The 24,365-nt window shown below is 37.6% G+C and overlaps 1 protein-coding gene across 4 annotated transcripts in view; it reads left to right on the top strand.

The window, feature by feature from the left end:
* Positions 1-24,365, top strand: part of CBFB (core-binding factor subunit beta) — a 71,659-nt gene that overhangs the window by 14,769 nt on the left and 32,525 nt on the right. Inside the window, exons 4-5 of one of the 4 annotated variants that reach the window (XM_064273934.1) lie at positions 14,398-14,514; positions 22,320-22,415. In XM_064273934.1, the coding sequence (XP_064130004.1) occupies positions 14,398-14,514; positions 22,320-22,415 (213 nt within the window). Of the gene's footprint in view, positions 1-14,397; positions 14,515-22,319; positions 22,447-24,365 lie in introns of all 4 variants that reach the window. The other 3 variants (XM_064273935.1, XM_064273936.1, XM_064273937.1) reach the window with 3 other exon arrangements.

Below are 24,365 nucleotides of genomic sequence, written 5' to 3'. Positions count from 1 at the left end.
GGAAGTAAGTTATATTGATTTACAGTTAGGCTTTTTAAAAATAGTACTTTGAAATCTGTATATCTGACCCATTATGTAAGTTGAATATTGTATGTCAGGTCGTCAGACTGGTTTAACTTTTGAAGATTTTTTGATACGTATTTATACGCACAACACTACAAGTTGTCATCAGGTCGATTCCAACTGCCCCATTTTCATCAAAGTAAAACTGCGCTCCGTAAGGTTTTCAGTGGATGATTTTCAGAAGTAGGTTGAGATACTCCTATATAAAATCAAAGTTTTTTGGGACGAGCAGAGTTTATTTGATTGGATAGATTAATAGAATATGTTTCTCTGTAATCAGGAATTAAAAATCTGGTTAAATCTGGATTATAGTGTTTGACAGAATTTAGAGAATGAATTTTTACCATGAATAAAATTATATAACTAGAAAATGAATTTTTGAAATCAGTTTCTTTACATTCAGAAAATAATCTTGTTGTATGATCAAAAATTATTTGTGAAGTTTTTTTAATATTGAAATAATAGTTGTCTAATGTCAGCAAAATCCACTTTTTTCGAGCTAAAGTGGAGGCATAGCATTGTAACTAATTCTTTTTAGAAATTGTTATTCTGAATTGTTGATTAGGTCTGTTTTAATTATCTATTCTTGTGTAGCAAATTACCTTAAAATTTAGTAGCTTAAAAAACAATAACCATTTATTATCTTACTTAGTTTTTGAGCATGAGGAATCTGGAAGTGACTTGGCCAGGTGGTCTCTCGTGAGATTATAGTCACGCTGTTGGCTGGGGCTGTGCAGTCTCTGAAGACTTGACTGGAGCTGAAGGATCCACTTCCACCTTCACTCACATGACTGTTGGTAGGAGGCTTGCGATGTGGGTCTCTCAGTAGAGCTGCTTACCAGATGGCTTCCGCCAGAATGAGTAATTCAAGAAAGAAAGAAAAATGTATGACCTGTTTTATGACCTATTCTCTGAGTCACTTGTGTCTTATTCTGTTCATTAGAAAAGAATCACTGAATCTAGCCCACACTCAAAAGGAGAGAAGGGATTTACACATAGGCGTGAATATCAGTAGGCAGGGATCATTAGGGGCTATCATAGCGGCAGCTGCCACGATACCAATTTTAGTGAACTCAGAAAAAAATTAGAATCCTAATAGAGAGGAAACAAGAAGCTCCATATTCTGATTTTTGTTTTGTTTTAATATTTATTTTTTTTTATTGTGCTTTAAGTGAAAGTTTACAGTTCAAGTTAGTTTCTTATACAAAAATTTATATACACATTGTTATGTGACCCTAGTTGCTCTCCCTGTAATGTGACAGCACGTTCCTCTTTTCACCCCGGATTTCCCGTGTCCATTCAGCCAGCGTTTGTCCCTTTTGCCTTCTCATCTCACCTCCAGAAGGATCTGCTCATTTAGTCTCATGTGGTCTCTGAGTAGGAATGGAGTTGATGGCAGTGGGTTTGGTTTTGGTTTGGTCTGCTTGAGCTAAGAGCACTCTTTTCAGGAGTATCGTTTTATGCCTTATAGTCCAGTCTAATCTTTGTCTGAAGATTTGGCTTTGGAAATGGTTTCAGTTCTGGACTAACAGAGAGTCCAGGGGCTGTGTCTTCTGGGGTCCCTCCAGTCTCAGTCATACCATTAAGTCTGGTCTTTTTAATAGAATTGAGTCATCCGCCTCCCCGACTCTCCCCGCCCCCCCCCTCCCCCCCCACCGCCGCTTTTCTCCTCCATCAGGGTCTCTGTTGTGTTTCCTGTCAGGGCAGTCAGTGGTGGTAGCCAGGCACTGTCTAGTCCTTCTGGTTTCAGGCTGATGGAGTCTCTGGTTTATGTGGCCCTTTCTGTCTCGTATTTTCCTTGTGTCTTTGGTGTTCTTCATTCTCCTTTGCTCCAGGTGGGTCTGATTTTTATTTTAAATATGTTTTTATGATTTAAGAAAATGGGCTTGGCTAAATCAGTCCTTTAATTCATTCTTTCTGCCTTATGGTTCTATAAATAGACTATTTTTAAACCAAGGGTCTTCACTAAGGAAAGTATGTTAATGGATACCAGTATCAGTTGCCATTGAGTTAATTCTGACTCATGGTGACCCCATGTGTTGCAGAGTAGAACTGTGTTCTGTATGGTTTCGAGGCTGTAACTTTTGGGAAGCAGATCCCAGGCCTTTCTTCAGAGGTGCCTCTGGGTGGGTTTGGACTGTCAACTTTTCAGTTAGTTGTCAACTGCTTCACTAACTCTGCCACCCAGTGACTGCGTGGTTGTTATTGGATGACCTAGACCTGGACCTGCTGCCGTTGAGTTGATTCCGGCTCACAGCGACCCTGTAGGACAATATAACTGCCCCATAGGGTTTCTAAGGCCGTAAATCTTTACTGAAGCAGACTACCACATCTTCCTCCTGTGGAGCAGCTAGCTTTTGGTTTGAACTGCTGACTTTTCAGTTGGCAGCTGAGCGCATTAACCACTGTGCCACCAGGGCTCCTTATTGGATAATTAACCATAAATAGGTGTTTTATGCAAGATCATGTCAGGGCACAGATGTTTATAACCAGTCTTTCAAATATATTTGAAACTTCTGTACTCACATGTCTAGTGAGCTGTCTACATGGGCTCTTAATAAGGGTCTTTCTCAGGAGAGGTTTAAAATAATACAGTATGGGGGAAAGATCTCTGGATTTGAGTCAAAAGACAGTCATAACTTTTCTTTACCTGTAAATGGGGATCAGAATATCTGCCCTATTCATACACCTCATGTGAGAATTAAATGAGGCACCAGAACATGGGAAAATGCCTTTTAAATTGCAAAACTCTACCCAAAGTTAAGCTATTCGGTTTTATAGGGTGAGAATATAGCTAATTCAATCAAGGCTATAGCATGCCTTAGGTCAGTTTCACTTCAGGCAGCCATGCACGTGTTGGAGCACCACATCTTTCCCAAGTGGTCTATCCTGTTGTGGTTATAGACCCTGACAGCCAAGATGTACTTAATTCTTCTTTACTTAAGATGATTTCCTCTAATTTGACTGTCAGAAGACAAGGAAAGCAACTGATAAAAATTTTAACCGTGCTTGGGTTAAATTTTTGTAGACCAAGCAACTTCAATTCCTTCGATCATTCCTCTGAGGACCTATTTCCAATTATTTTTTACCTCAAATTAATGCAAATGACTATGGCCGACTATAAATTATTTGTCTTGAGTGGTCAGATTAATGATTTTTGCATGTAATCTGTGTTTCATAACCTCAGTAGGATTTTGAATTAATGATTGTGTGTGTGCTTACTATGTGATCTGAATTTGTGAGTTACAGAGTATGAAAAAATATTTTATAAACTGAAACGTGAACTTTACAGTGCTACTGTTTGTTTACCATTTTCCTGTGGAAATTGAATGTACTATTTAGTTTTAATACGTTGGCTCCAAAAACAAAGATTAAACTCTTTGTTTATGACGTTTATCATTTTAATTGATAGTCAAATAACTTTAGCAGCGGGTATCAGTGAGTAGTTTTAAAGCATATGTCATCAGAGTAGGTACTTTTAAAAAATTTTAGGTTGTGTGTTCATTTTTTCCCACTTCCTGGACTTCTGTACTTAAAACAAAAATCTTACGTATTGAGTTTCAGAGGATATTGAATTGTGTCCCCCCAAAAACGTGTGTATCGGTTTGGCTAGGCCTTGATTCCCGGTATTGGGTGATTTCCTATGTGTGTTGTAAATCCTGCCTCTGTGATGTTAATGAGGAAGGATAGGTGGCAGTTGCCTTAGTGAGGCAGGACTCAGTCTACAAGATTGGATTGTGTCTTGAGGCAGCCTCTTGGGATATAAAAGAAAAAAGCTAGCAGAGAGACCGGGGGAGGGGGGGTGGGGAGGGACCTCACACCACCAAGAAAGCAGTGCCGGGCACAGAATGCATACTTTGAACCCCGAGTCCTGTGCAGAGAAGCTCTAGTCTGGGGGAACATTGATGAGAAGGCCAACAGAGAGAGAAAGCCTTCCACAGGAGCTGATGCCCTGAGTTTGGACTTTTAGCCTACTTTACCGTGAGGAATAAATTTCTCTTTGTTAAAGACACCCACTTCTGGTATTTCTGTCATAGAAGCACTAGATGCCTAAGACAAAGTAGCAAAGCAAAATTGAACAGCGTTTAACTTAATGAATGGGTGTACGGGGATAGAATCTTGTTTTTAATGACCTTCTCCAAAGGTCTGTGACTCTGCTCCTTCTGGAGCCTTTTGCTTACTTGGCTGCAGGATCTTTGTCCCAGAATAAATACTGTGTCTGTTTATATACCATCCACAATTTGGCAGGGTTCACAGGACTCCTTGATACTAGCTTTGAGAAATCCTATTCAAGCTCGACAAGTTCCTTCTCCTTTTTAGATAACGTAGTTACTCCAAAAACAAGATACCTGCGATGATGCTCTGGAATATGATTTTCCCCAAGAGAAATGGAGGCCACTTTACAATAAGCTATGTTAGCTTTATATTTTAAGTATTCCAATTCAACTAAAATATATTTATTTTCCAGCACTTAGTGACAGCTTAGTATATTGAAATATATAATCTGGTTTGCTTAACATGTTTCAAGTATTCTGTAATACTTTAATAATTGGATCATACAGTTTAGAGCTAGAAGCCTTAGAGTCATTTAGTTCAAAGATAGGCTTATTGTATTTTTAAAGAAAAGGTTTTATTTCCGTTAATTATTTTTAAGGGGAGAGAGTTGACTAACTTCATGAATGCATAAGAAATTTTTTTTTTTTTTCATACAACCACTGTCCTGGTTGATAACTTTTTTCCCTTTTCTCTGTTTTTTTATTTCATATATACACACACATACACACATAATGCACTGTTTGGTTTTGGAAAAGTTAGTGAGCACAAACTTTACGACTGTGTAAATAAAAAGCTATAATGTCACTTCAAAATGAAAGTTCCTAGGAGAAGATAAACTGAATAGCATCTCAGAGTCAAGTCTGGCTTCAGCTTCCCTGAGAATTTTTAAGAGCCCCTTCTGGGGAAGTCCATGAGCAGAGTCATGAGTGAGCCATGGGAATCCTAGGGCTCATACTTGAGTTGAGGCATTTGGCGTAGTGTGAACCAGGTGCCGGAGTCCTGGAAGAAATAAGGTCAGAGGGAATGGGCTGCTTTGTATTCACCAACCTTTGTATTCAAGCTCACCATGGCCTACCTCCTTTTCACAGAAGTAGGTCAGTGCAGATCATCTTTTTGAGGTGAAATAAGTATCCTTAGCTGGTCCTAGTAGCAGCAGGAAAGGGTGGAAGGCAGGAACTTCATTGGCACACAGTAAAGATAAGCATACTACAAATAATCTAGGCAGGCTTATGTGGACATTCTGCCCTTAGGTTAAAAAGTAGGGTCTTGGTGAAGACCACCTTCAAAATGTCTGTGCCTTAACTCTAGACTGGTTGCCTCTACACCTGATACACTGCTGTCATACTGGGTTCTGTCTTTACCCTCTCCTGTAGTATGCCTCTCTTTTTTGGATCCCATATCTTTCTCTTGATTTATAGCCTGGTTTTGGTGATCAGTTACTTTTTGGAAAAGAGCACACAAGAGCTAAATTTTTGAGTATGTGTATGTTTGAAAAGATCTTTATTTTTCCTGCACAGTGGCTGGTTCTAAAGTTTGAGATTATTTTCTTTAAGAAGACCTCGTTTCATTGTCTGATTGCCTTCAATGTTCCTGTGGAGAATCTCAGGCCATTCTGATTTTTGATCCATTGTTGGCAGTCCAAATCCGCCAGGTGCTCCTTGGAAACTCTATGGGGCAGTTCTTCTCTGGCCTATAGGGTCGCTATGAGTCGGAATCGACTCGACAGCATTGGTTTTTGGGTTTGGTGACCAGTTTCCCCCCGTACAGGAGTTTCTAAAGTCTTCTTTGTCTCTATATTTTGGTATTGTAGCTGGTGGCACAACAATACAATGTAATTGGTTGCTAACCAAAAGGTTGATGGTTCAAACCCACCCAGTGGCTCTGCAGTAGAAAGACCTGGTGATCTGCTCCTGTAAAGATTTACAGCCTAGAAAATCCTATGGGGCAGTTCTTGTTCTACTCTGTCATATGGGATTGTTACGGGTTGAAATTGACTTGACACCTAACAACAACCGTAGATCCATATTCATTGTGTAGGGTACTTGGTGGACCTTTTCAATATGGTAGTTCTGTATCATTCAGTCTGGGAAATTTTCTTGAAGTATTTCATGGATGACTTCCTTTCTTTGTCTCTGTTCTTTTTCTGAAACTCCTATTATTTGGATGTTGGACTGCGAGGACCAGTCTTTTTCTTTTTCACTTGGTCTTTTTGGTCTGCCTTCTTAACAGTTTCCTCTGCTTCATCTTCAAAATCTTTTTACTGAGTCTTAATTTCTACTATGATGTATTTAATTTCCTAGCTCTCTTTTGTACTACAGATGTTCATTTTTGATAGCATCCTGTTGTTGTTTCCTGGATGCAGTATTTTTATCTGAGGCTATAACTGATAGATTCCCCTACCTCTCCTTATTGCATAGCCTCAGACGAAACAAGAGGCAGCAATTGAAGCTCGAAAGTCAGAATTTTGGCTTGGTCGTTCATTTAGGAAAGAAAAGTACAATGAAAACAAAATAATTATGTAGAAAGCACAAGGGTGCCACGTTATTAGATTTTCATGAGTTTGCAAAAAAGTCTCATTTATTCCTGAAGAAAGTTTGAGTTTAGTTCATGCATCCATTTATTGAATGTGTGTGTATATGCGCACATGTGCGTACACACACACATAGTCTATAAGTGCCAAGCACATACTGTAGTTATCCAGAATGATTTCTCTATTGAGCTGTAAGAAGTAGATTGGTAAATTACATTAAATCACTAAGAAGAAGCTATTTTTACACTTATATGCAACCCAATTATGATTCAGAGGCAAACAGGATTGAATGACTGTCTGTAGTGATCATCTGGCAGGCCAGTGGCTGACTGTGCATTTATAAACAGGGAGGAGCATGTGGCCGAAGAAGGATGAGTCAGAATTAAGTATCTTCTAAAAGAATCTGTTAAATAGACTACAGAAATGATTGTAACTAAAAGGCAGAGTACATACTTCTTCAGTGGAGTATCTTGTTTTCGTGGGTACCTATGACCATCCTAGTGTTACTGCTTGTCTGCTGATTCATTGGTCTGTGAGCAGCAACAGCTGTTCATTGTCCCAGAAAAAAATGGCTTCTTTCCCTTGGAAGGAAATTACTGTGTAAAACAACGGTAGAAATTGGTGTGTGTCAGCATTACCATTTCTGTGGTGTTCTATATATTTCATGTTTTGTGTACATTCACTTGTCTAATTTTTGCTAGCACCTATGATGGAGGCATGGTTTAGCCCTGGCTTTATTCGTAAGGAAACAGGCTTAGCAGATTTAAGTAATTTGTTTCAGACACACTGATAAAGCTAGAATTTAAACCCAAGTTTTATCTGATCCCACATTTTCTTTCCACTCTTCACATTCTGCCTTGGAGTTAAACATAGTGACAATATTCCCTTCCTTTTGTAATCTCCTTTTAAAACAATTATTTATTTTATAAGTTAATGTAAATATTTTCTTTATTATACAAGTATATTTATTGAAGAAAAATTAGAAAATGCAAGATAAGAAAACTCGTATTTCTACCACCCAGAGTGGGGGGACAGTGGGGCTCAGTGGTGGAATTCTCACCTTCTGTGTGGGAGACCTGTATTCGATTCCTGGCCAATACACCTTACGTGCAGTTACCGCCAGTCTGTCAGTGGAGGCTTGCGTGTTGCTATGATAATGAACAGGCTTCAGTGGTGCTTCCAGACTAAGACAGACTAGGAAGAAAGGCCTGGCAATCCACTTCCAAAAATCAGCCAGTGACAAACCCCGTGGATAACAGTGGTCCGCTCTTTCACCAATCATGGAGATGGTGTGGTACTCTGGGTAGTATTTCATTTCGTTGTGCATCGGGGGTACCATGAGTCAGGGGCTGACTCCAGAGCAGCAAACAGCAACAACTACCCAGAGTTAGTAGCTCATAACATCTTTGTGAATATCTTTCGAGCCACTTTGTTATATATGTGTATATTGTGCTTAAATACATATACATAAATACATACCAAAATCCAAACCTGTTGCCGTTGAGTTGATTCTGACTCATGACAACCCCACGTGTGTTGCTCAGAATAGAACTACACTCCATAGGGTTTTCAATGGCTCTGATCTTACGGAAGTAGATCATCACACCTTTCTTCTGCAGTGCCGCTGGGTGGATTCAAACCGCTAACCTTTTAGTTGGTAACGAAGCATAAGATGTTTGCACCACCCAGGGACCTGTTTTAACTAAAGGTACTATGAACATTCAGGTACAAGTCTTTCTGTGGACATATGCTTTCATTTCCCTATGCTAAATAACTAGGAGTGGTAGTGTGGTAGATGAATGTTTAACTTCATAACAAACAGCCACTCTGTTTTCCTAAATAGTTGTGCCATTTTCCACTCCCACCAGCAGTGTATGAGGAATTCCGGTTGCTTCTACTTACATTACTTCAAATAGAAACTCAGTATCTATTAAGCAGTAAGTCCCATCCCTTCTTCCCCAAGTCCCTGGTAACCACTATTTAATTTTGTATCTATGCACTGACTCTTCTGGGTATTTCATATAAGTGGGAATATTCAGTATTTGTCCTTTTGTATCTGACTTATTTCACTCAGCATAGTGTTTTTAAGGTTTATCCATGTTGTAGCATGTATCAGAACTTCATTTCTGTTTTTTTTTTCATTTTTATTGTGTTTTAAGTGAAAGTTTACAAATCAAGTCAGTCTGTCATAACAAAAATTTATATGCACCTTGCCATATACTCCTAGTTGCTCTGCCCCTAATGAGACAGCACACTCCTTCCATCCACTCTCTCTTTTCCAGTCCATTAGGCCCGCTTCTGACCCCCTCTGCCCTCTCCTCTCCCCTCCAGACAGGAGCTGCCCACGTAGTCTCATGTGTCTACTTGATCCAAGAAGCTCACTCTTAACCAGTATCATTTTCTATCCCGTAGTCCAGTCCAATCCCTGTCTGAAGAGTTGGCTTTGGGAATGGTTCTTGTCTTGGGCTAACAGAAGATCTGGGGACCATGACCTCTGGGGTCCTTCTAGTCTCAGTCAGACCATTAAGTCTGGTAGAACTTCATTTCTCTTTATGGCTGAATAGTTTTTCATTGTATGGATTTACTATATTTTGTGTATCCATTCATCTGTTGATGGACATTGGGGTTTTGTAATAATGCTGGAGTGAACATTGGTGTACAAGTATTTGTTTGTGTCTCTGCTATCATCTTAGTGGGTGTAAAGTGGTATTTCATTGTGTTGTAATAAATATTAGTATATTCACAGAGTTGTGTAACCGTCAGTATTATTGCAGAATATTTTCATCAGTCCAGAAAGAAATCTCATATCATTAGCAATTACTCTCTATTCCATCCTCCTCCCAGCTGTTGGCAACTACTAATCGACTTCTGTCTCAATGGGTTTGCCTGTTCTGGTCATTTCATATAAATGGAATCGTATAATATAAGACCTTTATCTGGCTTCTTTCACTTAGCGTAATGTTTGGAAAGTTGATCCATGTTACAGCATGTATTAGTACTTCATTCCTTTTTATACCAAAAAAAAAACAAACCCACTGCCGTCGAGTCGGTTCCGACTCATAGCGACCCTGCAGGACAGAGTAGAACTGCCCCATAGAGTTTCCAAGGAGCTCCTGGCGGATTCAAACTGCCGACCCTTTGGTTAGCAGCCGTAGCACTTAACCACTACGCCACCAGGGTTTCCATTCCTTTTTATAGCTGAATAATATTCCACCGGAGCCCTGGTGGCATAGTGATTAAGAGCTCGGCTGCTAACCAAAAGGTCAGCAGTTCAAATCCACCAGCTGCTCCTTGGAAACCATAGGGGGCAGTTCAGTTTTGTTCTGTAGGGTTGCTGTAAGTCGAAATTGACCCGACAGCAATGGGTTTGGTTTGGTTTTGGAATATTCCATTGTATGGATAATAAAACTGAAAAATCAAACCCGTTGCCTTTGAATCAGTCGCCTCATAGTGACCCTACAGGACAGAGTAGAACTCCCCCATAGAGTTTCCAAGGAGCACCTGGTGGATTCGAACTGCCAGCTTTTTGGTTAGCAGCCATAGCTCTTAACTACTATGCCACCAGGGTTTCCGTATGGATAATGGTACATTTTCAAAATTCGTTTAATTTTTTCATTTATCAGTTGATGGTGCAAATGTGTTTTTGTTATCACTGTACTTGACATAGAATTTAGAGCTACAGTGTGTGAAAAGAGTTATTTCATGTATAATGTAGATTGAATATAGCATTTCAAGCACTAGTATTTAGAGCTTGAGTTGATAAAAAATTGTGTTAAACTTTTACCTTATTTCCGAAAGAATACAACTGTGAAGCCATAATAACTTTGTTCAAATCCACCAGGCGCTCCTTGGAAACTCTGTGGGGCACTTCTGCTCTGTCTGTGGGGTCACTATGAATCAGAACTGACTCGATAGCAACGGGTTTTCATAGTCACTTTAAACCTTCTGTGAAGTCTCTGATACATTCTTTGATATTTGACTTTTGGAAAGATAAGTTATTTTGTTGTTTTTGTGTGATTAGCTGAATCTCTTCACCCATTTCGTAAAGTAAAAGCTTTATGGAATCTATATTGTATAAAATATTTTATTGTTCTGGGACAGTGGGTTTAATGCCTAGGTCATATTCTAATAAATTTTCTTCTCAAAGTTGGAAATAAGGCATCATCATTTTTGTGAAAAATGTGTTTGTGTTTAAATGACATTATTGAATTACATTACAAAATGCCAAACTGTGACGAATTTTCTTCTCTTCGTACTTTGAGGTTTGGTCTTCATAAATGCATAAAAGCACCAAACATTTGCTTTGAAGATCTACACATAAAACTATGTTTATTCGAATGTGAAAATCTAAATAAATCATCAGAATCATCTAAATATTATTTTTAATTATGATTCTAGACACAAGCTTTGATTCAGAACTAGTCACTTTCTGAAGCCATTTAGAAATGTCCCAAAACAAATCAGTGGTTTTCTTTGTCCTAAGAGAACATTTGTAAAGCAGGAAAAATTGGGTTTTTTTAGTTTAGTAATTTTGTAAGGAATATATTTTTGACTGTGAAAGTTGATATATGAATAAGATAAGAGATTATGGAATTCTCAGTTCTAAAAGGTATAAGCCATTGATGGAGAACATAAAATCTGATTAAAGTGGTATGCAGTTGACCTGTCTTTGCCGCTAGCTAAGAAGAGTTCTCTTCATGATTAGTATGAGAGCTTAAAATAGTGATGCGCATTCGTAGGTAAAATGTTTTACTCCCCACTGCATGCCCCCTTCTCCCCCTGTTAGAAGGTGGGGGGGTTCTAAATCTTGATTAAAAGATGTGCTAATTCAGATTATATTGGTGTGAAATACAGGGGAGGTATTGTTTTTAGGTTTTGAGAGGTGTTGAGTATGAGGTCACTCTACAGACTCATCGGTGGAATTTTAAATTTACAGTGTGGAAGGGAATGAGCAGTTATCGGAACAGAAGGAAATGTGTGGTTAAACGGTTTCAGCTCTTAACTGTAGACTATTTCCATTAGTCCAAATGGGAGGAGAAATGGAACCTTATGTGTTCTTTTTTCTCTCATGTAAGTATGATACAAGCAGAAACTGCTTTACCATGGCTTATTGGAGCTCTGAATAGGAGAAGTGGTTGTGTTTAGTAGTGGAGCTGAGTGATGTAAGTATGTACAAAGAAGGCATAAATCCTACAGGTTTTTATTTTACGGGTGTCCTAGTAGTTATTTTTCTAGCATGTTTATAATTATTGACATCAGTTTTTCTTATTAAACATCTCTAAAAACAAGGAAGTCACAAGATTCTTTGTTGAAGAAGCTGCTGAATTGAATAAGGAGGAAAATAAAGCTTCCAGGTTTTTCCTCAAAATGAGACTCTGTTTTGTCAATTTTGTGTAATGACAAAGGTAATAATAACTAATGCTCATTTTTAGCTCACAAAGCACTGGCATTATCCAACGAAAGTATATTTTGTGTAGGTAAATGAAGCACCTCATTTATAAAGCTATATTTAGTGACCTGGGGTTTTGAAAACTCATTGAAGTCCTGCTTCCTGTATATTTTTTAAACTTTGTTCAAGGCAATGAACGGTAAAAATCTATGCTCATTTTTATTCAGAATCCTAAAATGATGTAGAAAAAAATCTAAAATAACAACATTTTTAAGAAGTAACTGTTAGATCAGTGTTACTGAATCGTACATGCAGGAACAGTTGAATTAGTGTATGTTTTGTCAATTTTGTGTATAATCTCAATAATAACAAAATAAAATTTAACAAAAAGAAACAGGATAGTGTGTTGGGGTGGCAAGATTGTAGGAACTGTAACAAATTTCTCCTTATGTTTCTTATCTGGACTATAATAAGTATTCACCTCAAGATGATAGCGTTAGTACCTTTCCTTTCTTAATATATCCCTGATTGCTCTAGAGAACACTTATTCTGACCCAGTATGTGAATTAATTTGGTGGTGCAGAATGAAAATGTTCTGAACTTGGAAATCATAGCTACAGTGACTTCTGCTCTAGGGTTATTTGTTTACTTGAAAAGAAATGATGACTGGAGAAACCCCGAGAGTATGGCCCCCTGACACCCTTTTAACTAGATACTAAAGCCATTCCTGGGGGTCACCCTTCAGCCAAAGATTAGACAGGCCCATAAAACAAAACAAGACTAAATGGACATACCAGCCCAGGGGCAAGGACGAGAAGGCAGGAAGGGGACAGGAAAGCTGGTAATGGGGAACCCAGGGTCCAGAAGGAGAGAGTGTTGACATGCTGTGGGGTTGGGCAACCAGTGTCACAAAGCAATATGTGTATTGTTTAACGAGAATCTCATTTGCTGTGTAAACATTCATATAAAAAAAAAACCATAAAGTACAATAAAAAGATTAAAAAGTAAAGAAAAGGAATGATGAAGAAATTGAGTATTTTTTGTAGAGGAAAAGTTAAGGAAACTGTAAAACTGAAGTTTTAAGTTCTAAAGCACAAGGTGGGAAGAGTTTTCTGATAAAATTGAAGGATTACAAGATGAGAGAAAATTTTTGAAGATCTCTCTAAAATTATCAGACCTTTTTAAACTTCAGTGCATAAAGTATAGTGAACTTGTTTTAATTTGTTAGTGATATGAGACCTTATAGCACTGCAGGTCACTCATTTTAGGTGTTTCTTTAATGCACAGCAGATACAGTTGTTGGATGTGATATGGGAAGTCTGGCTGATTTTCTCACCTTAAAGTATAGTGTAAAGGAATAAACATCTCCATTATTAAGAATTCAGGATGCTTAACTTTATTTCTTTTTAAGCTTTTATTAAATTTTAGTTGATTTTATATTACTTTAAAAAAAGGTTTAAGAATTTCAACAGGAAGTTGAATTACCTAGATTTTAGGTAACTTAGCAGTTTCTGGAAACCCTGGTAATGTAGTTATTAAGAGCTAAAGCTGCTAACCAAAAGCTTGGCAGTTCAAATCCACCAGCCGCTCTTTGGAAACCCTATAGGGCAGTTCTCCTCTGTCCTATAGGGTTGTTATGAGTCGGAATTGACTCAGTGGCAATGGGTTTAGTTTTTTGTTTTAGCAGTTTCTAGACAAATGTTTGATATGTGACTTTAAAACTTTTCCAGTGTATTTTAAAGACTGAAATAGCTTGAGGTAGAATCCATATAAAAGATTGCAGTGCTTTTGCCTGAAATCTTAACAGAAATCTAAGCATAAACCACATGTCATCTAATGTGATATGGCAGTAAATGTTATATTAGTTAAGGTTCTTTGGTTAAAAGCAATAGAAATCAGCTCTAGCTAACATAAGTTGAAAAAAAGATTAAAAAAGCAGCATTACTGTGATGCTGTGAGCTAGCTTATAAAGCTGAAGAGCGGTACGAAGAGCTTGACCCTAGGTGGCTCCAGGGACTGAAATAGAGGGAAGCAGTGTGTACTGTCTTCAGAGGCAAGTGGACTTCAGTTGTTTTCTATCTTTATATCCTTCTGCCCAAGATTCAAGTCAAAGCAAAGTAGCTAATTGTCTCAGCTTCAGATAGAACAACGATGGCTACTTCAAGTATCAGTTTACTACGGTTTTTACAAATCTTGTAAACTTTTACAAAACTTTAAAAAAATAATCTGGAATAGTTATGGCTAGAAATAAAATTCTGGTAGACCAAATTAATTTATAGAATATGGTCAGAGGCTATGGTTTTTATATTTTCTATAATTCCTAATTTTTCATTGGTTTTCATCCTCGTTTGTGTCTTAGGTATATTTGAAGGCTCCCATGATTCTGAATGGAGTCTGTGTTATCTGGAAAGGCTGGATTGATCTACAAAGACTGGATGGTATGGGCTGCCTGGAGTTTGATGAGGAGCGAGCCCAGGTAGGGCGACTTTAGGCTTCACTGAACACAGCTTCTTTATTTAGCTCCTTGTCTTGCTCATGTCTGAAGACCTATTTTACTCAGTCTTTAAGGTACATGTAGAAAGTGTTATATGTTCAAGTAATACTGAGGAATCCTGAACATGTTGAAACCCACATTCTGGTCTTGATTTGGGGAAAGTTTTTCTTTTAGTGCTTCTAAATTTCATGGGCTTACCCCATCTGCTCAGTGGGGGACCTCAAAGTTCAATAAATGATTCAGTTTCATATTTGTTCTTGATCTTTAGAACTTTGGGAGGGTAGGAAAAAAATTAGAATAAAGCGTAGCAGCAGGACTTGAATGACTGAGTAAAGAGCTTGGCAGATCCTCTCCCCAGAAGGCAATGATAAACTAGACAAAATTGTAAATAAATAAATAACCATTTAAGATCTCTGGAAATAAACCAAAAGGCATAAATTCAGCCCCTTGAAGCATTTATTCAAGAAAACCTATTCAATCTCAGAACAGTGAAAACATTTTAGTCAGAATCTGCTCACATCTTTCCCCCCAGCTCTGTGGCTCCTCAAGTTCTATTGCAGTCAGAAGGGGTAAGCCCTGAGGATTGGCAGCTCTGTTGTCCTATCAGAGAGGGCTAACTTTACTTAGAGCAGGGCTCAGAAAAGTCCATGCCCAGGGATATTGTCAGACAATAGAGGTTTTGGTGTCAAACAATCAGGGAAAGCTACCAGAAAGCAACCAAATGGCACACCAGCCAGAAATTTAACAGAGATCCAGGGAAAGAGAATGAAAGTGGCCCTGCTGAGATCACATGTAACCCTCATCATCCAGAAGGCTACGAGGATAATGCTACCCCACAAAATTGTGAGCACTTGAATGGGATCACGTATATAAAGGGCTCTACCTAGCACGTAGAAAATTCTTAGATGAAGACTCTTAGTTTTCTTACTGCTTGCACCTGAGCATTTTTTACTCTTATGGTTTCCACTATTCTCAAGCGATCCTATAGTATGTCTCATGTAATACTGTATAGCTTCACAAAGTGTTGATTTCACTCCTCTCATAAAAATTTTTGTGCTAGAATGAGCCCCTTTAGGGAGTGAGCCTGGCTGGCAGCCCCCTTTTGTGTCCCAACCCAGCTTTGCGTCTTTCTGCTAATCAGCATTCGGGCAGAAGTCACTCTTCCTAATGAACCAAAAACAGTTTTTTGGAAATTCACGTAAGTTCATGGTTAATGTTACTTCAGTAAAGATGTAATATAATTTAATATATAATTCGTGATCATATTATTTATTGTACAAACTGATACATTCCACATAGTGAAAAGGGTGTTTAAAATAATTAAAATTATATAATGTTTTAAAATTTATTGGCACACATATTGATTTTATTATACAACTAGACCTAGAAAAATAATTTCATTCGAAAACTGTTTTCAAAAATAAGGTTTTCTTTAAAAGTTAAAATAACCTGTGTACATTAAAGTAAAATAAAAAACGTATCTTTATATCGATCAGCTGAACATTGAAATACAAGAAGCAGAATATCCATTCATGTACTTTGTTAGATTCTTATGCATATCCGTGTTTAGTATTTTTCTGGTATTTCTGAAGGAGGTGTATGTATATTTTTCCAGTATGGTCTTATTTTAATTTCATAGAAGTGCCTGCAGTCTTCTTCAGAGTTGCATGTTGTAGTTAATAAATTTGAAGTTGTCGATAGCTTCAATTGACTATATTCTGTAGACTATATAAAATTTTGAGAAAATGTTCTCTTAACAGATGCTGAAGTACCGGCTTAACTCAAAGCTACTGGAAGATACTCATAACTCCGTTTTTAAAAATTAAATTGTGTAAATATTTTAGCTGAATTATTTTCACAGGTATTTTTGCCTTTGTTTAGAGTACCTTTCTTTGGCATATTTTTATAGAGTAAGACCTATCAAACAAATTGTCTTTCTAATTCTTCTGAATACTTTGCCAAATTTAGTTGCCAGAAATACAGCTCCCAAAAAGAAACCAAAGACAGGAGAACTGAAGAGGAAGACAAAACTGCCTTTATTTGCAGAAAACATATGTACTTAGGAAAGCCAAAGGAATCTACAAACTGTTAGAAAAATTAACACATGAATTTAACAAGGCCTTTGAATTTTTTTTTTTTTTGAATATAATACAATGTCAGTACGCAAAAATCATTTGTATTTCTGCATGCTATTACTGGATTTAACAGATTTTCTCTTTGAAGTACCTGATGACACTGATGTAAAACTGGCATCGCTGAACCGTTTGCCAGCATTTCTGTTATTAAAGCCACCATATAAACAGCTTTGCTTTTTTTTGTACATACAAAAGAACGTGAGTGAAATTAATTGAGAAGAATCATTTGATTTAAATGAAAAGTTATATCTACAGAGTGATGTCTTAAATATACCGTCTGCAGCCGCACGTGTTAAATCGTCTTTGAAGTAGTTGCTAGTGCTTCTTCAGCAAATTTATTTCTTTTGGTTTTTGTGTGATCAGTAATATCATTCTGGTCCCCATAGAGAATGGTAAATGTCTATATTTTGTGCAGATTATACATTCATCATCATCTTTCTTGGAGGAAAACTTGATTCCTAATTTTTCATTACACATGCGCTTGCATTTTTTTTAATTCATTGCTGCAGAAAGGGTTTGTTGTGAATTCAGTGTTACCAGACCATAAAAAAAAAAATCAGACAATAGATTTAAACAATACGATAGACAAATTGGTACAAGAGTGTTAAGAATATTCTCTACCTGCTCTATGAGAGAACTCTAAGTGTCTGTTTCCCACATGGGCTTCACATTCACATGACCACCTTTTCTGATGACCCCACCCGGCTGCTTTGTGCAGGCTGTGGTACGGAGCGTGGAGTAACAGACAAGTGGAACAAGTGGCTGATGTGAATCAGAGTGTTGAAAACTTCTCTGACCTCCACCTGAGACTGGAAGGAGTTCGTTGTCCCTAGCCATTTGAGCATACTTTAAGGGCAAACATGTAGTTCTGTCAGCAAATGTCCTTTATGCTGTCCTTGAAAAGGGAGGTGTTACTTACATTGCAACAGGAAAGGATCAGGATAACACTAGTATTCACTGATCGTCTTTCAGATTTAACCATTCGTTAAAGTGAGAATGCTGTTCACTGTACATCCATCTCACATGTCACTAAAAAAGACCAAGATAGAATCTGGAACTACAAAATACAGATAGAGAGCTACCAACTCCCTCCTGCCTTATTTTGTTGCAAATATTAATAATACTTTTTTTAATGGAAAAAAAAATCCGTGACCATTACTGGAGTATTTATTAATGGCTAGTAACTTCCTTAGGGAGTTAGGTCGCATCTCTTATGTACTCTCATTTCATCTTGTAGTTTTCTTCTACTGCACTTAATCACAGTTGATAATTATATATTGATTTGTGTAATTATTCATTGTCCACCTGCCACCCTGGACCAGAAGCTCAGTGAGGAAAAGCAGTATTTATTCCCTCACGTTGTATCCATTGCACATAGCACAGTCTCTTAGACATAATCGTTCTTGCTAGGTGCAATTCAGTCAGTTCTGACTCATAGCGACCCCATGCACAACAGAATGAAACGCTTGCCTGGTCCTGTGCCATCCTCACAATCGTTGCTATGTTTGAGCCCATTGTTGCAGCCACTGTGTCAGTCCATCTCATTGAGAGTCTTCCTCTTTTTCGGTGACCCTCTACTTTACCGAGCATGATGGCTTCCATAATTAAGACTCACTAAATATTTGTGGAATAAATGAATGTATAAGACAAAAGAAGTAGCCCTGTCATCAGTGAGTGCATCCTAGTCAATACCTAACTAAATAATAGAAAGCCTCTGTCATTTGGGAACAGCATCCTTTTGCCCTGGGTTGTGTAGTGCATTCTGAGAATGGAGTAGGTATATATAATGACATTTAATCAAATGTGTACGTTCTATATATCATAAATACTTGTGAAATAATAGCTAGCATTTATTGAATGCTGTCAGGTAGTGTGCCTAAGCACTTTTCATATGTTACCTCATTTAATCTTTGCAGCAGGCTTGTGAGGTATTACTACCGTGCCCATGTTACTACATGTGAGTTCGCTGAGGCTTAGGAAAGTGAAATACTTGCCCTGTGTCATAAAACTAGTAAGTGCATCATAAGAATGGAAATTTGATTACATCTTCCTATTCTGTTTACGTTATAGACGTTTTATCGGTGAAAATTACAAATATTTAAAAAACCCAACTAACGGTGACGAGTAAGGATTTATCAGACAGAACAGAATAGCCTACAGTATGCAGTCCAGGCCTGTTATAGTAGCTCAGTTATATTATCAGGAATCCTTGCATCTCCACGCATTGCATCAAATTGCCAAGAAGAAGGAGAAGGGTTAAAGGTCTCCTTAAGGACTTTCTTGAAAACCCTGTTAGGTGATTTACGCTTCTGTCTCACTGGCTAAAACTTAAGCTACACAGCCATCTCTTGCTGCAAAGAATCTAGGAAGGTGAGTTTTTTTTTTTTTTTTTTTAATTTAGATGAAGGTTTACAAAACTAGTTTCTCATTAAGCAATACACATATTGTTTTATGACATTGGTTAGCAACCCCTTGACATGTCAACATTCTCCCTTCTCAACCTTGGGTTCCCTGTTGCCAGCTTTCCTGTCTCCTCCTGCCCTCTAGTCCTTGCTGCAGGGCTGGTGTGCCCCGTTAGTCTCTTTTTATGGGCCTGTTCAATCTTTCGCTGAAGGGTAAGCCTCAGGAGTGACCTCATTACTGAGCTGATAGGGTATTCGGGGGCCATACTTTCTGGGCTTCTCCAGTCTCTGTCAGGCCAGCAAGTCTTTTTGAGTTAGAATTTTGTTCTATATTTTTCTCCAGCTTTGTCCAGGACCCTCTATTGTGATCCTTGTCAGAGCACTCTGGTTGTACTGGACTCAGTCTGGTGGAGGCCGTGGTAGATATGGTCCATTAGTCCTTTGGACTAATCTCTCCCTTGTATCTTTAGTTTTCTTCAATCTTCCTTGCTCATGAAGGGCTGAGACCAGTAGAATATCCTTGGTGGCCGCTCACAGGCTTTTAAGACCTCAGACGCTATTCACCAAGGTAGAATGTAGATCATTTTCTTTATAAACTTGTTACGCCAATTGAGCAAGATGTTCCTCGAGACCTTGGTCCCCACAGCCCTCAGCCCAGCAGTTCGGTCCCTCAGGGAGTTTGGATGTGTCTGTGGAGCTTCCATGACTAGGAAGGTGAGTTTTGTTTTTGTTTAATATTTTATTGTGATTTTGGAGAAAAGTGACATAGCAAGTTAGGTTCTCCTATAACGGTTTCTATACGTATTCCTCGGAAACTCTACGGGGCAGTTCTACTCTGTCCTATAGGGTCACTATGAGTCGGAATTGACTCGACAGCAGTGGATAGTGAGTTATACGTATTATTCATTGATGTTGGTTACACTTGTCACAATGTGTTAGCATTCCCATATTTCCATTCTGATTTTTCTGTTTCTGTTAATCTAGCTTCTTGGTCCCCCTTACCTTCTCATCTTTGGTCCGGGGTAAATGTTGACCCTTAGGTTTCATTTAGATGATTGTTCAGAGAAGCATAGTATTCATGGGTGATCTTAATTATTTTATGAGCCACTCTGTCTTTTGACTGTTAGGTGACCTCCGGGAGTGGTTTGAGTTCCACGTTGAAAGGATATCTCAGGGCAGTAGTCTTGGGGCTTCCTCTAGTCTCTACTGGTCCAGTAACCCTGGGCTGTTTTAGGAATTTGACTTTTGTTCTACATTTTCCCCCCATTCTATCCAGGACTATCTATTGTGTCTTTGGTCGGAATGGTCAGTAGTGGTAATTGGGCGCCATCTAGTTCTTCTGGTCTCAAGGTAGGTGAGGCCATTGTGATGAGTTTCTTGAGTCTTTGATTTCCTTTCTCTCTTTTTACAGACACGTAGAGACCAATAGTTGTGTCTTAGGTGGCCGTTTGCAAGCTTTTCAGACCCCAGACACTACTCACTAAACTAAGATGTAGAACATTATGAGCTATGTTACGCCAGTTGACCGAGTTGCTTCACGAGATTATGGTCCTACACTCTCAAACCCAGTAATCCAATCCTGCAAGGTGTTTTGGTTATGTCTAGGAAGTATCCATAACTGGGCTCCTTTTGTGCTTTATTTTATATGAGTATATTATGTGGCACACACAAACACGTATATACATTTGCCTACACAAACACCTAAACATGTGTACCTGTATATTCATATGTGCTTATCTGTACATATATAAGCATACATATCTACTTATGTAACCACACACATATTTTATGGTTGTTATTACGGAAGATGAGTTTTGTTTTTTTTGTATTATGGGTCTTATAGTTCCTTCAAGTGTATCATCAAAAATCCCAGTGTTCAGAAGTATATGACTGCAAAGATTGAGGATCCCATGCCGTAGGCAGTCAGGGAGCTGTTTTAAGTTGGGGGCAATGCGGTCAATTGAGCCTTTAGAAAGAGTGCTCTGATGTTTGGTGGATTGAGGGGTGACAGAATGGAAGACCTTTGCAGTAATCAAGGTAAGAAGAGATATTAGGGGTCTGAACTAGGAAAATGTATATAGGAATGAAGGAGACTGAAGATTCCAAAAATATTTAGGAGGTCAAATGGGGAGGACTTGGTGGTTTATTGGCTTTGTGGAGACAAGAGGAGAATGAAGAGTCAAAATGGCTCAGGTAGCAATGGTGCCACCAACTGAGACTAAAGAAGAGTAGAGGAGAAAATTTAAGAATAAATTGGTGAGTTGCCGGGTTTTTTTTAAGACACATTAAATAGTTTAAGGTGTCTGGGTTTTCTTCATACGTAGATGGCTAGTCATTAACTGAGAAAGGACTAGGGTAGATTTGTCAATATGTTAAAACTTTTTTTCTTGATAATTTCCCTTGGGCTTTTTTGTTTGTTTAGAATTTTTTAGCATTTGTTTAGTCAGTTCTGTTGATCTTGTTTTTTATATGTCTGGCTTTAGTGTCATGACTAGAGAGGGCCTTTCTTATCCCGACAGCAATAGTTTTGGTTTTGTGGTTTGGTTTTTATCCCAAATTATAGAAGTATTTACCAATTTTTTTTTCTTGTGCTTCTATGGTTTAAATATTGACTTGATCAGGATTTTATTTTGGTGAATGGGATGAGGTAAGGTTCTAACTTTTTTTTTTATTTAATTACCCTGTTGTACATCAACACTGTTATCTACATTAAACAGGCGTAGTTTTAAAACATCAAATAAAGAGCTACAGTAGAATAATCAGATTTTATTCGTGTAATATTTAGGAAAGGAGTCCTGGTGGTGCAATGGTTAAGCGCTTGACTCGGCTGCTAACCAGACGTTGGTGGTGCAAATTCACTAGTTGCTTTGTAGGAGAAAAGACCTGGCGATCTGCTCCTATAAAGATTTCAGTCTAGGAATCCCTATGGCGCAGTTCTATTCTGTCTTACAGGGTCGCTGTGAGTTGGAATTGACTCGATAGCCCACAACAACATTTAGGAAAGAAAAGAGAAGAGCGTTTTAAATGTTAGGCTATAATTGGGCACGATTACTGTTTCCAAGGTATAATTCAAAATATGAAAACATTGGGTTTTTCTTTTAAAAGTAGCTCTGGCATTAATTTTTTTATGGCATTGATGTTTTGAGAAATACTCAGCTGTTTGTTTCTCCATAAAATGAAACATTTCCAAATTTTAAATACTTACTGTAAACCAAAATTAAGATCTATATTTCATGTATTCTTCTGACAGCAGGAGGATGCATTAGCACAACAGGCCTTTGAAGAGGCTCGAAGAAGGACACGTGAATTCGAAGATAGAGACAGGTCTCATCGGGAGGAAATGGAGGTGAGAGTTTCACAGCTGCTGGCAGTAACTGGTTAGTACTTTCCCCCAAACTCTCAGGCTATGTTTGTGATGTTTGTCATAATGTTTTTAAGTAATTTAACTGTAATTTTGTCTTTCATTTTTAAAAAGCCATGTTCTCTGACTTTGTGTTTAATTAAATGTAATTGTTATAAAGAAATTTACTCTAATTTTAAAAATGTACGTGAATTCTTCATTTATTGGTCCTCATAAAAATAATGTACTGTATAACAAGTTATATTTTCTCTTAACTCATTGATCTTTTACCCCTTTTTTTCCCATAGTTATTTTTCATGTTATTTGTAAAAATTACCTTTCGTTAACATGAAATCCATCTTTTTTTTTAACATTATTGATTGAAACTCTTTGGGAGTAATATTACTTTCCATTTTTCCTGTGAATATTTGTCTTGATTTTGTAAAAGTATAATTGTTGGTCATTTGTGTATTCTTTTTACTAGAAGAAAATTTAATATTTTTTGAACTACTCAAAGAATGGAATTAACATGGACTTTTTCTTTTAATCTGTTTCTTGTAAGGTAAAATACAGATACAGAAATCTTCACAGTAGAAATATATAGCTTAATGAATTGTTATAAGGCTAACATTTATAAATACCATCCACATCAAAAAATAAAGCTTTGACGGCCACCTCAGAAACCCCTCCACATGTGTGTCTAATCACAGTCTACTCCCTTCCTTCAATACTAATCATTACCCCTGTGTTTATAGTAATCACTTGCTTGTGTTCATTGTAATTTTATTACCCATGACTTCAGTCTCAGACACTGAAGTTTATTCTGGCCCAGTTTTTAAATTTGATGTCTTTTAATTGACATGGATGTTTACTTTTTTCTTGCCTATAAGTGTACCCTGCTTATTATGAAAATTAATATTTAAAGTATATATACAACTGTTCAGAAATATAAATTCTGTAAAAAGCATATGCAAATAAAAATAATCAAGATAAGAACTAGTGTATTAAAAGAATATTGTCAAATATTATTTATCATGTATTTCAAGTTTATAAACTTAGTGTCAACATGAACGTTTCACACAAGAAATAGAAGAAAGTTAGCACATACTCATCTTTAACAATCAAAAGAAATGGAATTAAAATATAGTATATCAACTAAATAATTTCCAGTAATTAAAAACCAGTGTTATATAATAAAAGTGTTATTTTTTAAGCACAAATTCATATGTAATTATTTAAATTAATATAAAAATCTGTGTGTGGACAAAGACAATAGTTAAGGGCCGAGACTGGAGCCAGATTACTGGGTCTGACTGTCTTTGTCACTTTGCACCTTAGGCAACTTATTTCACCTGCCTGAGTTTCCTCATCTGTAGACTAGGGGTAATAATAATGCTATCTCATCGGGTTACTCTGAGAATTAAACGAGTAAATACATATGCAAGCACTAGAGTATGTGCACAGGAGTAAGCGCTGACTAGGTGTCAGTTATTATTATTATTGATATGATTCTTTGGTGACAATAAATTTTTTTAGTAAGTGATGTATAAACAGATCATTGCAGTCTGCTTCAGCAGAAACTATTCATAGTGGAGGCTTAAAAGGAGGACAGTGGCAGTGTAGATGAAGGAGCGCTTAAGTCTGCTTCTGCTTAGGGGGTTAAAGGAGAATACACCTGCAGCGATATGAAGGAGGACTGTGAGTTTGCCAGCTGAACAAGTTGGGGGAGGCATTCCAGCCAGAGGGAACAGTGAGTGCAGAGGCATGGAGGAGTCAGAGAGCTTGCTGTGTTAGAGAACTACAGGTTCGCCGGTCTTTCTGGAGCAGATTAACATGTCTTTGAATGAATGTTAAGAGTAGTTTTAAAAAAGTGCTCCTCAGCTCCATTATAGATGAAAAATAACTAGTTGACAGTTAATTAATGAATTATTTAGAAAGTTTTTATTTTATATTTTT

This window comes from Loxodonta africana, chromosome 21 (assembly GCF_030014295.1).
Source record: "Loxodonta africana isolate mLoxAfr1 chromosome 21, mLoxAfr1.hap2, whole genome shotgun sequence".
NCBI lineage: Eukaryota > Metazoa > Chordata > Mammalia > Proboscidea > Elephantidae > Loxodonta > Loxodonta africana.
Note: the sequence above shows the minus strand (reverse complement) of the source record. Positions and strands in the feature narration are given on the sequence as shown.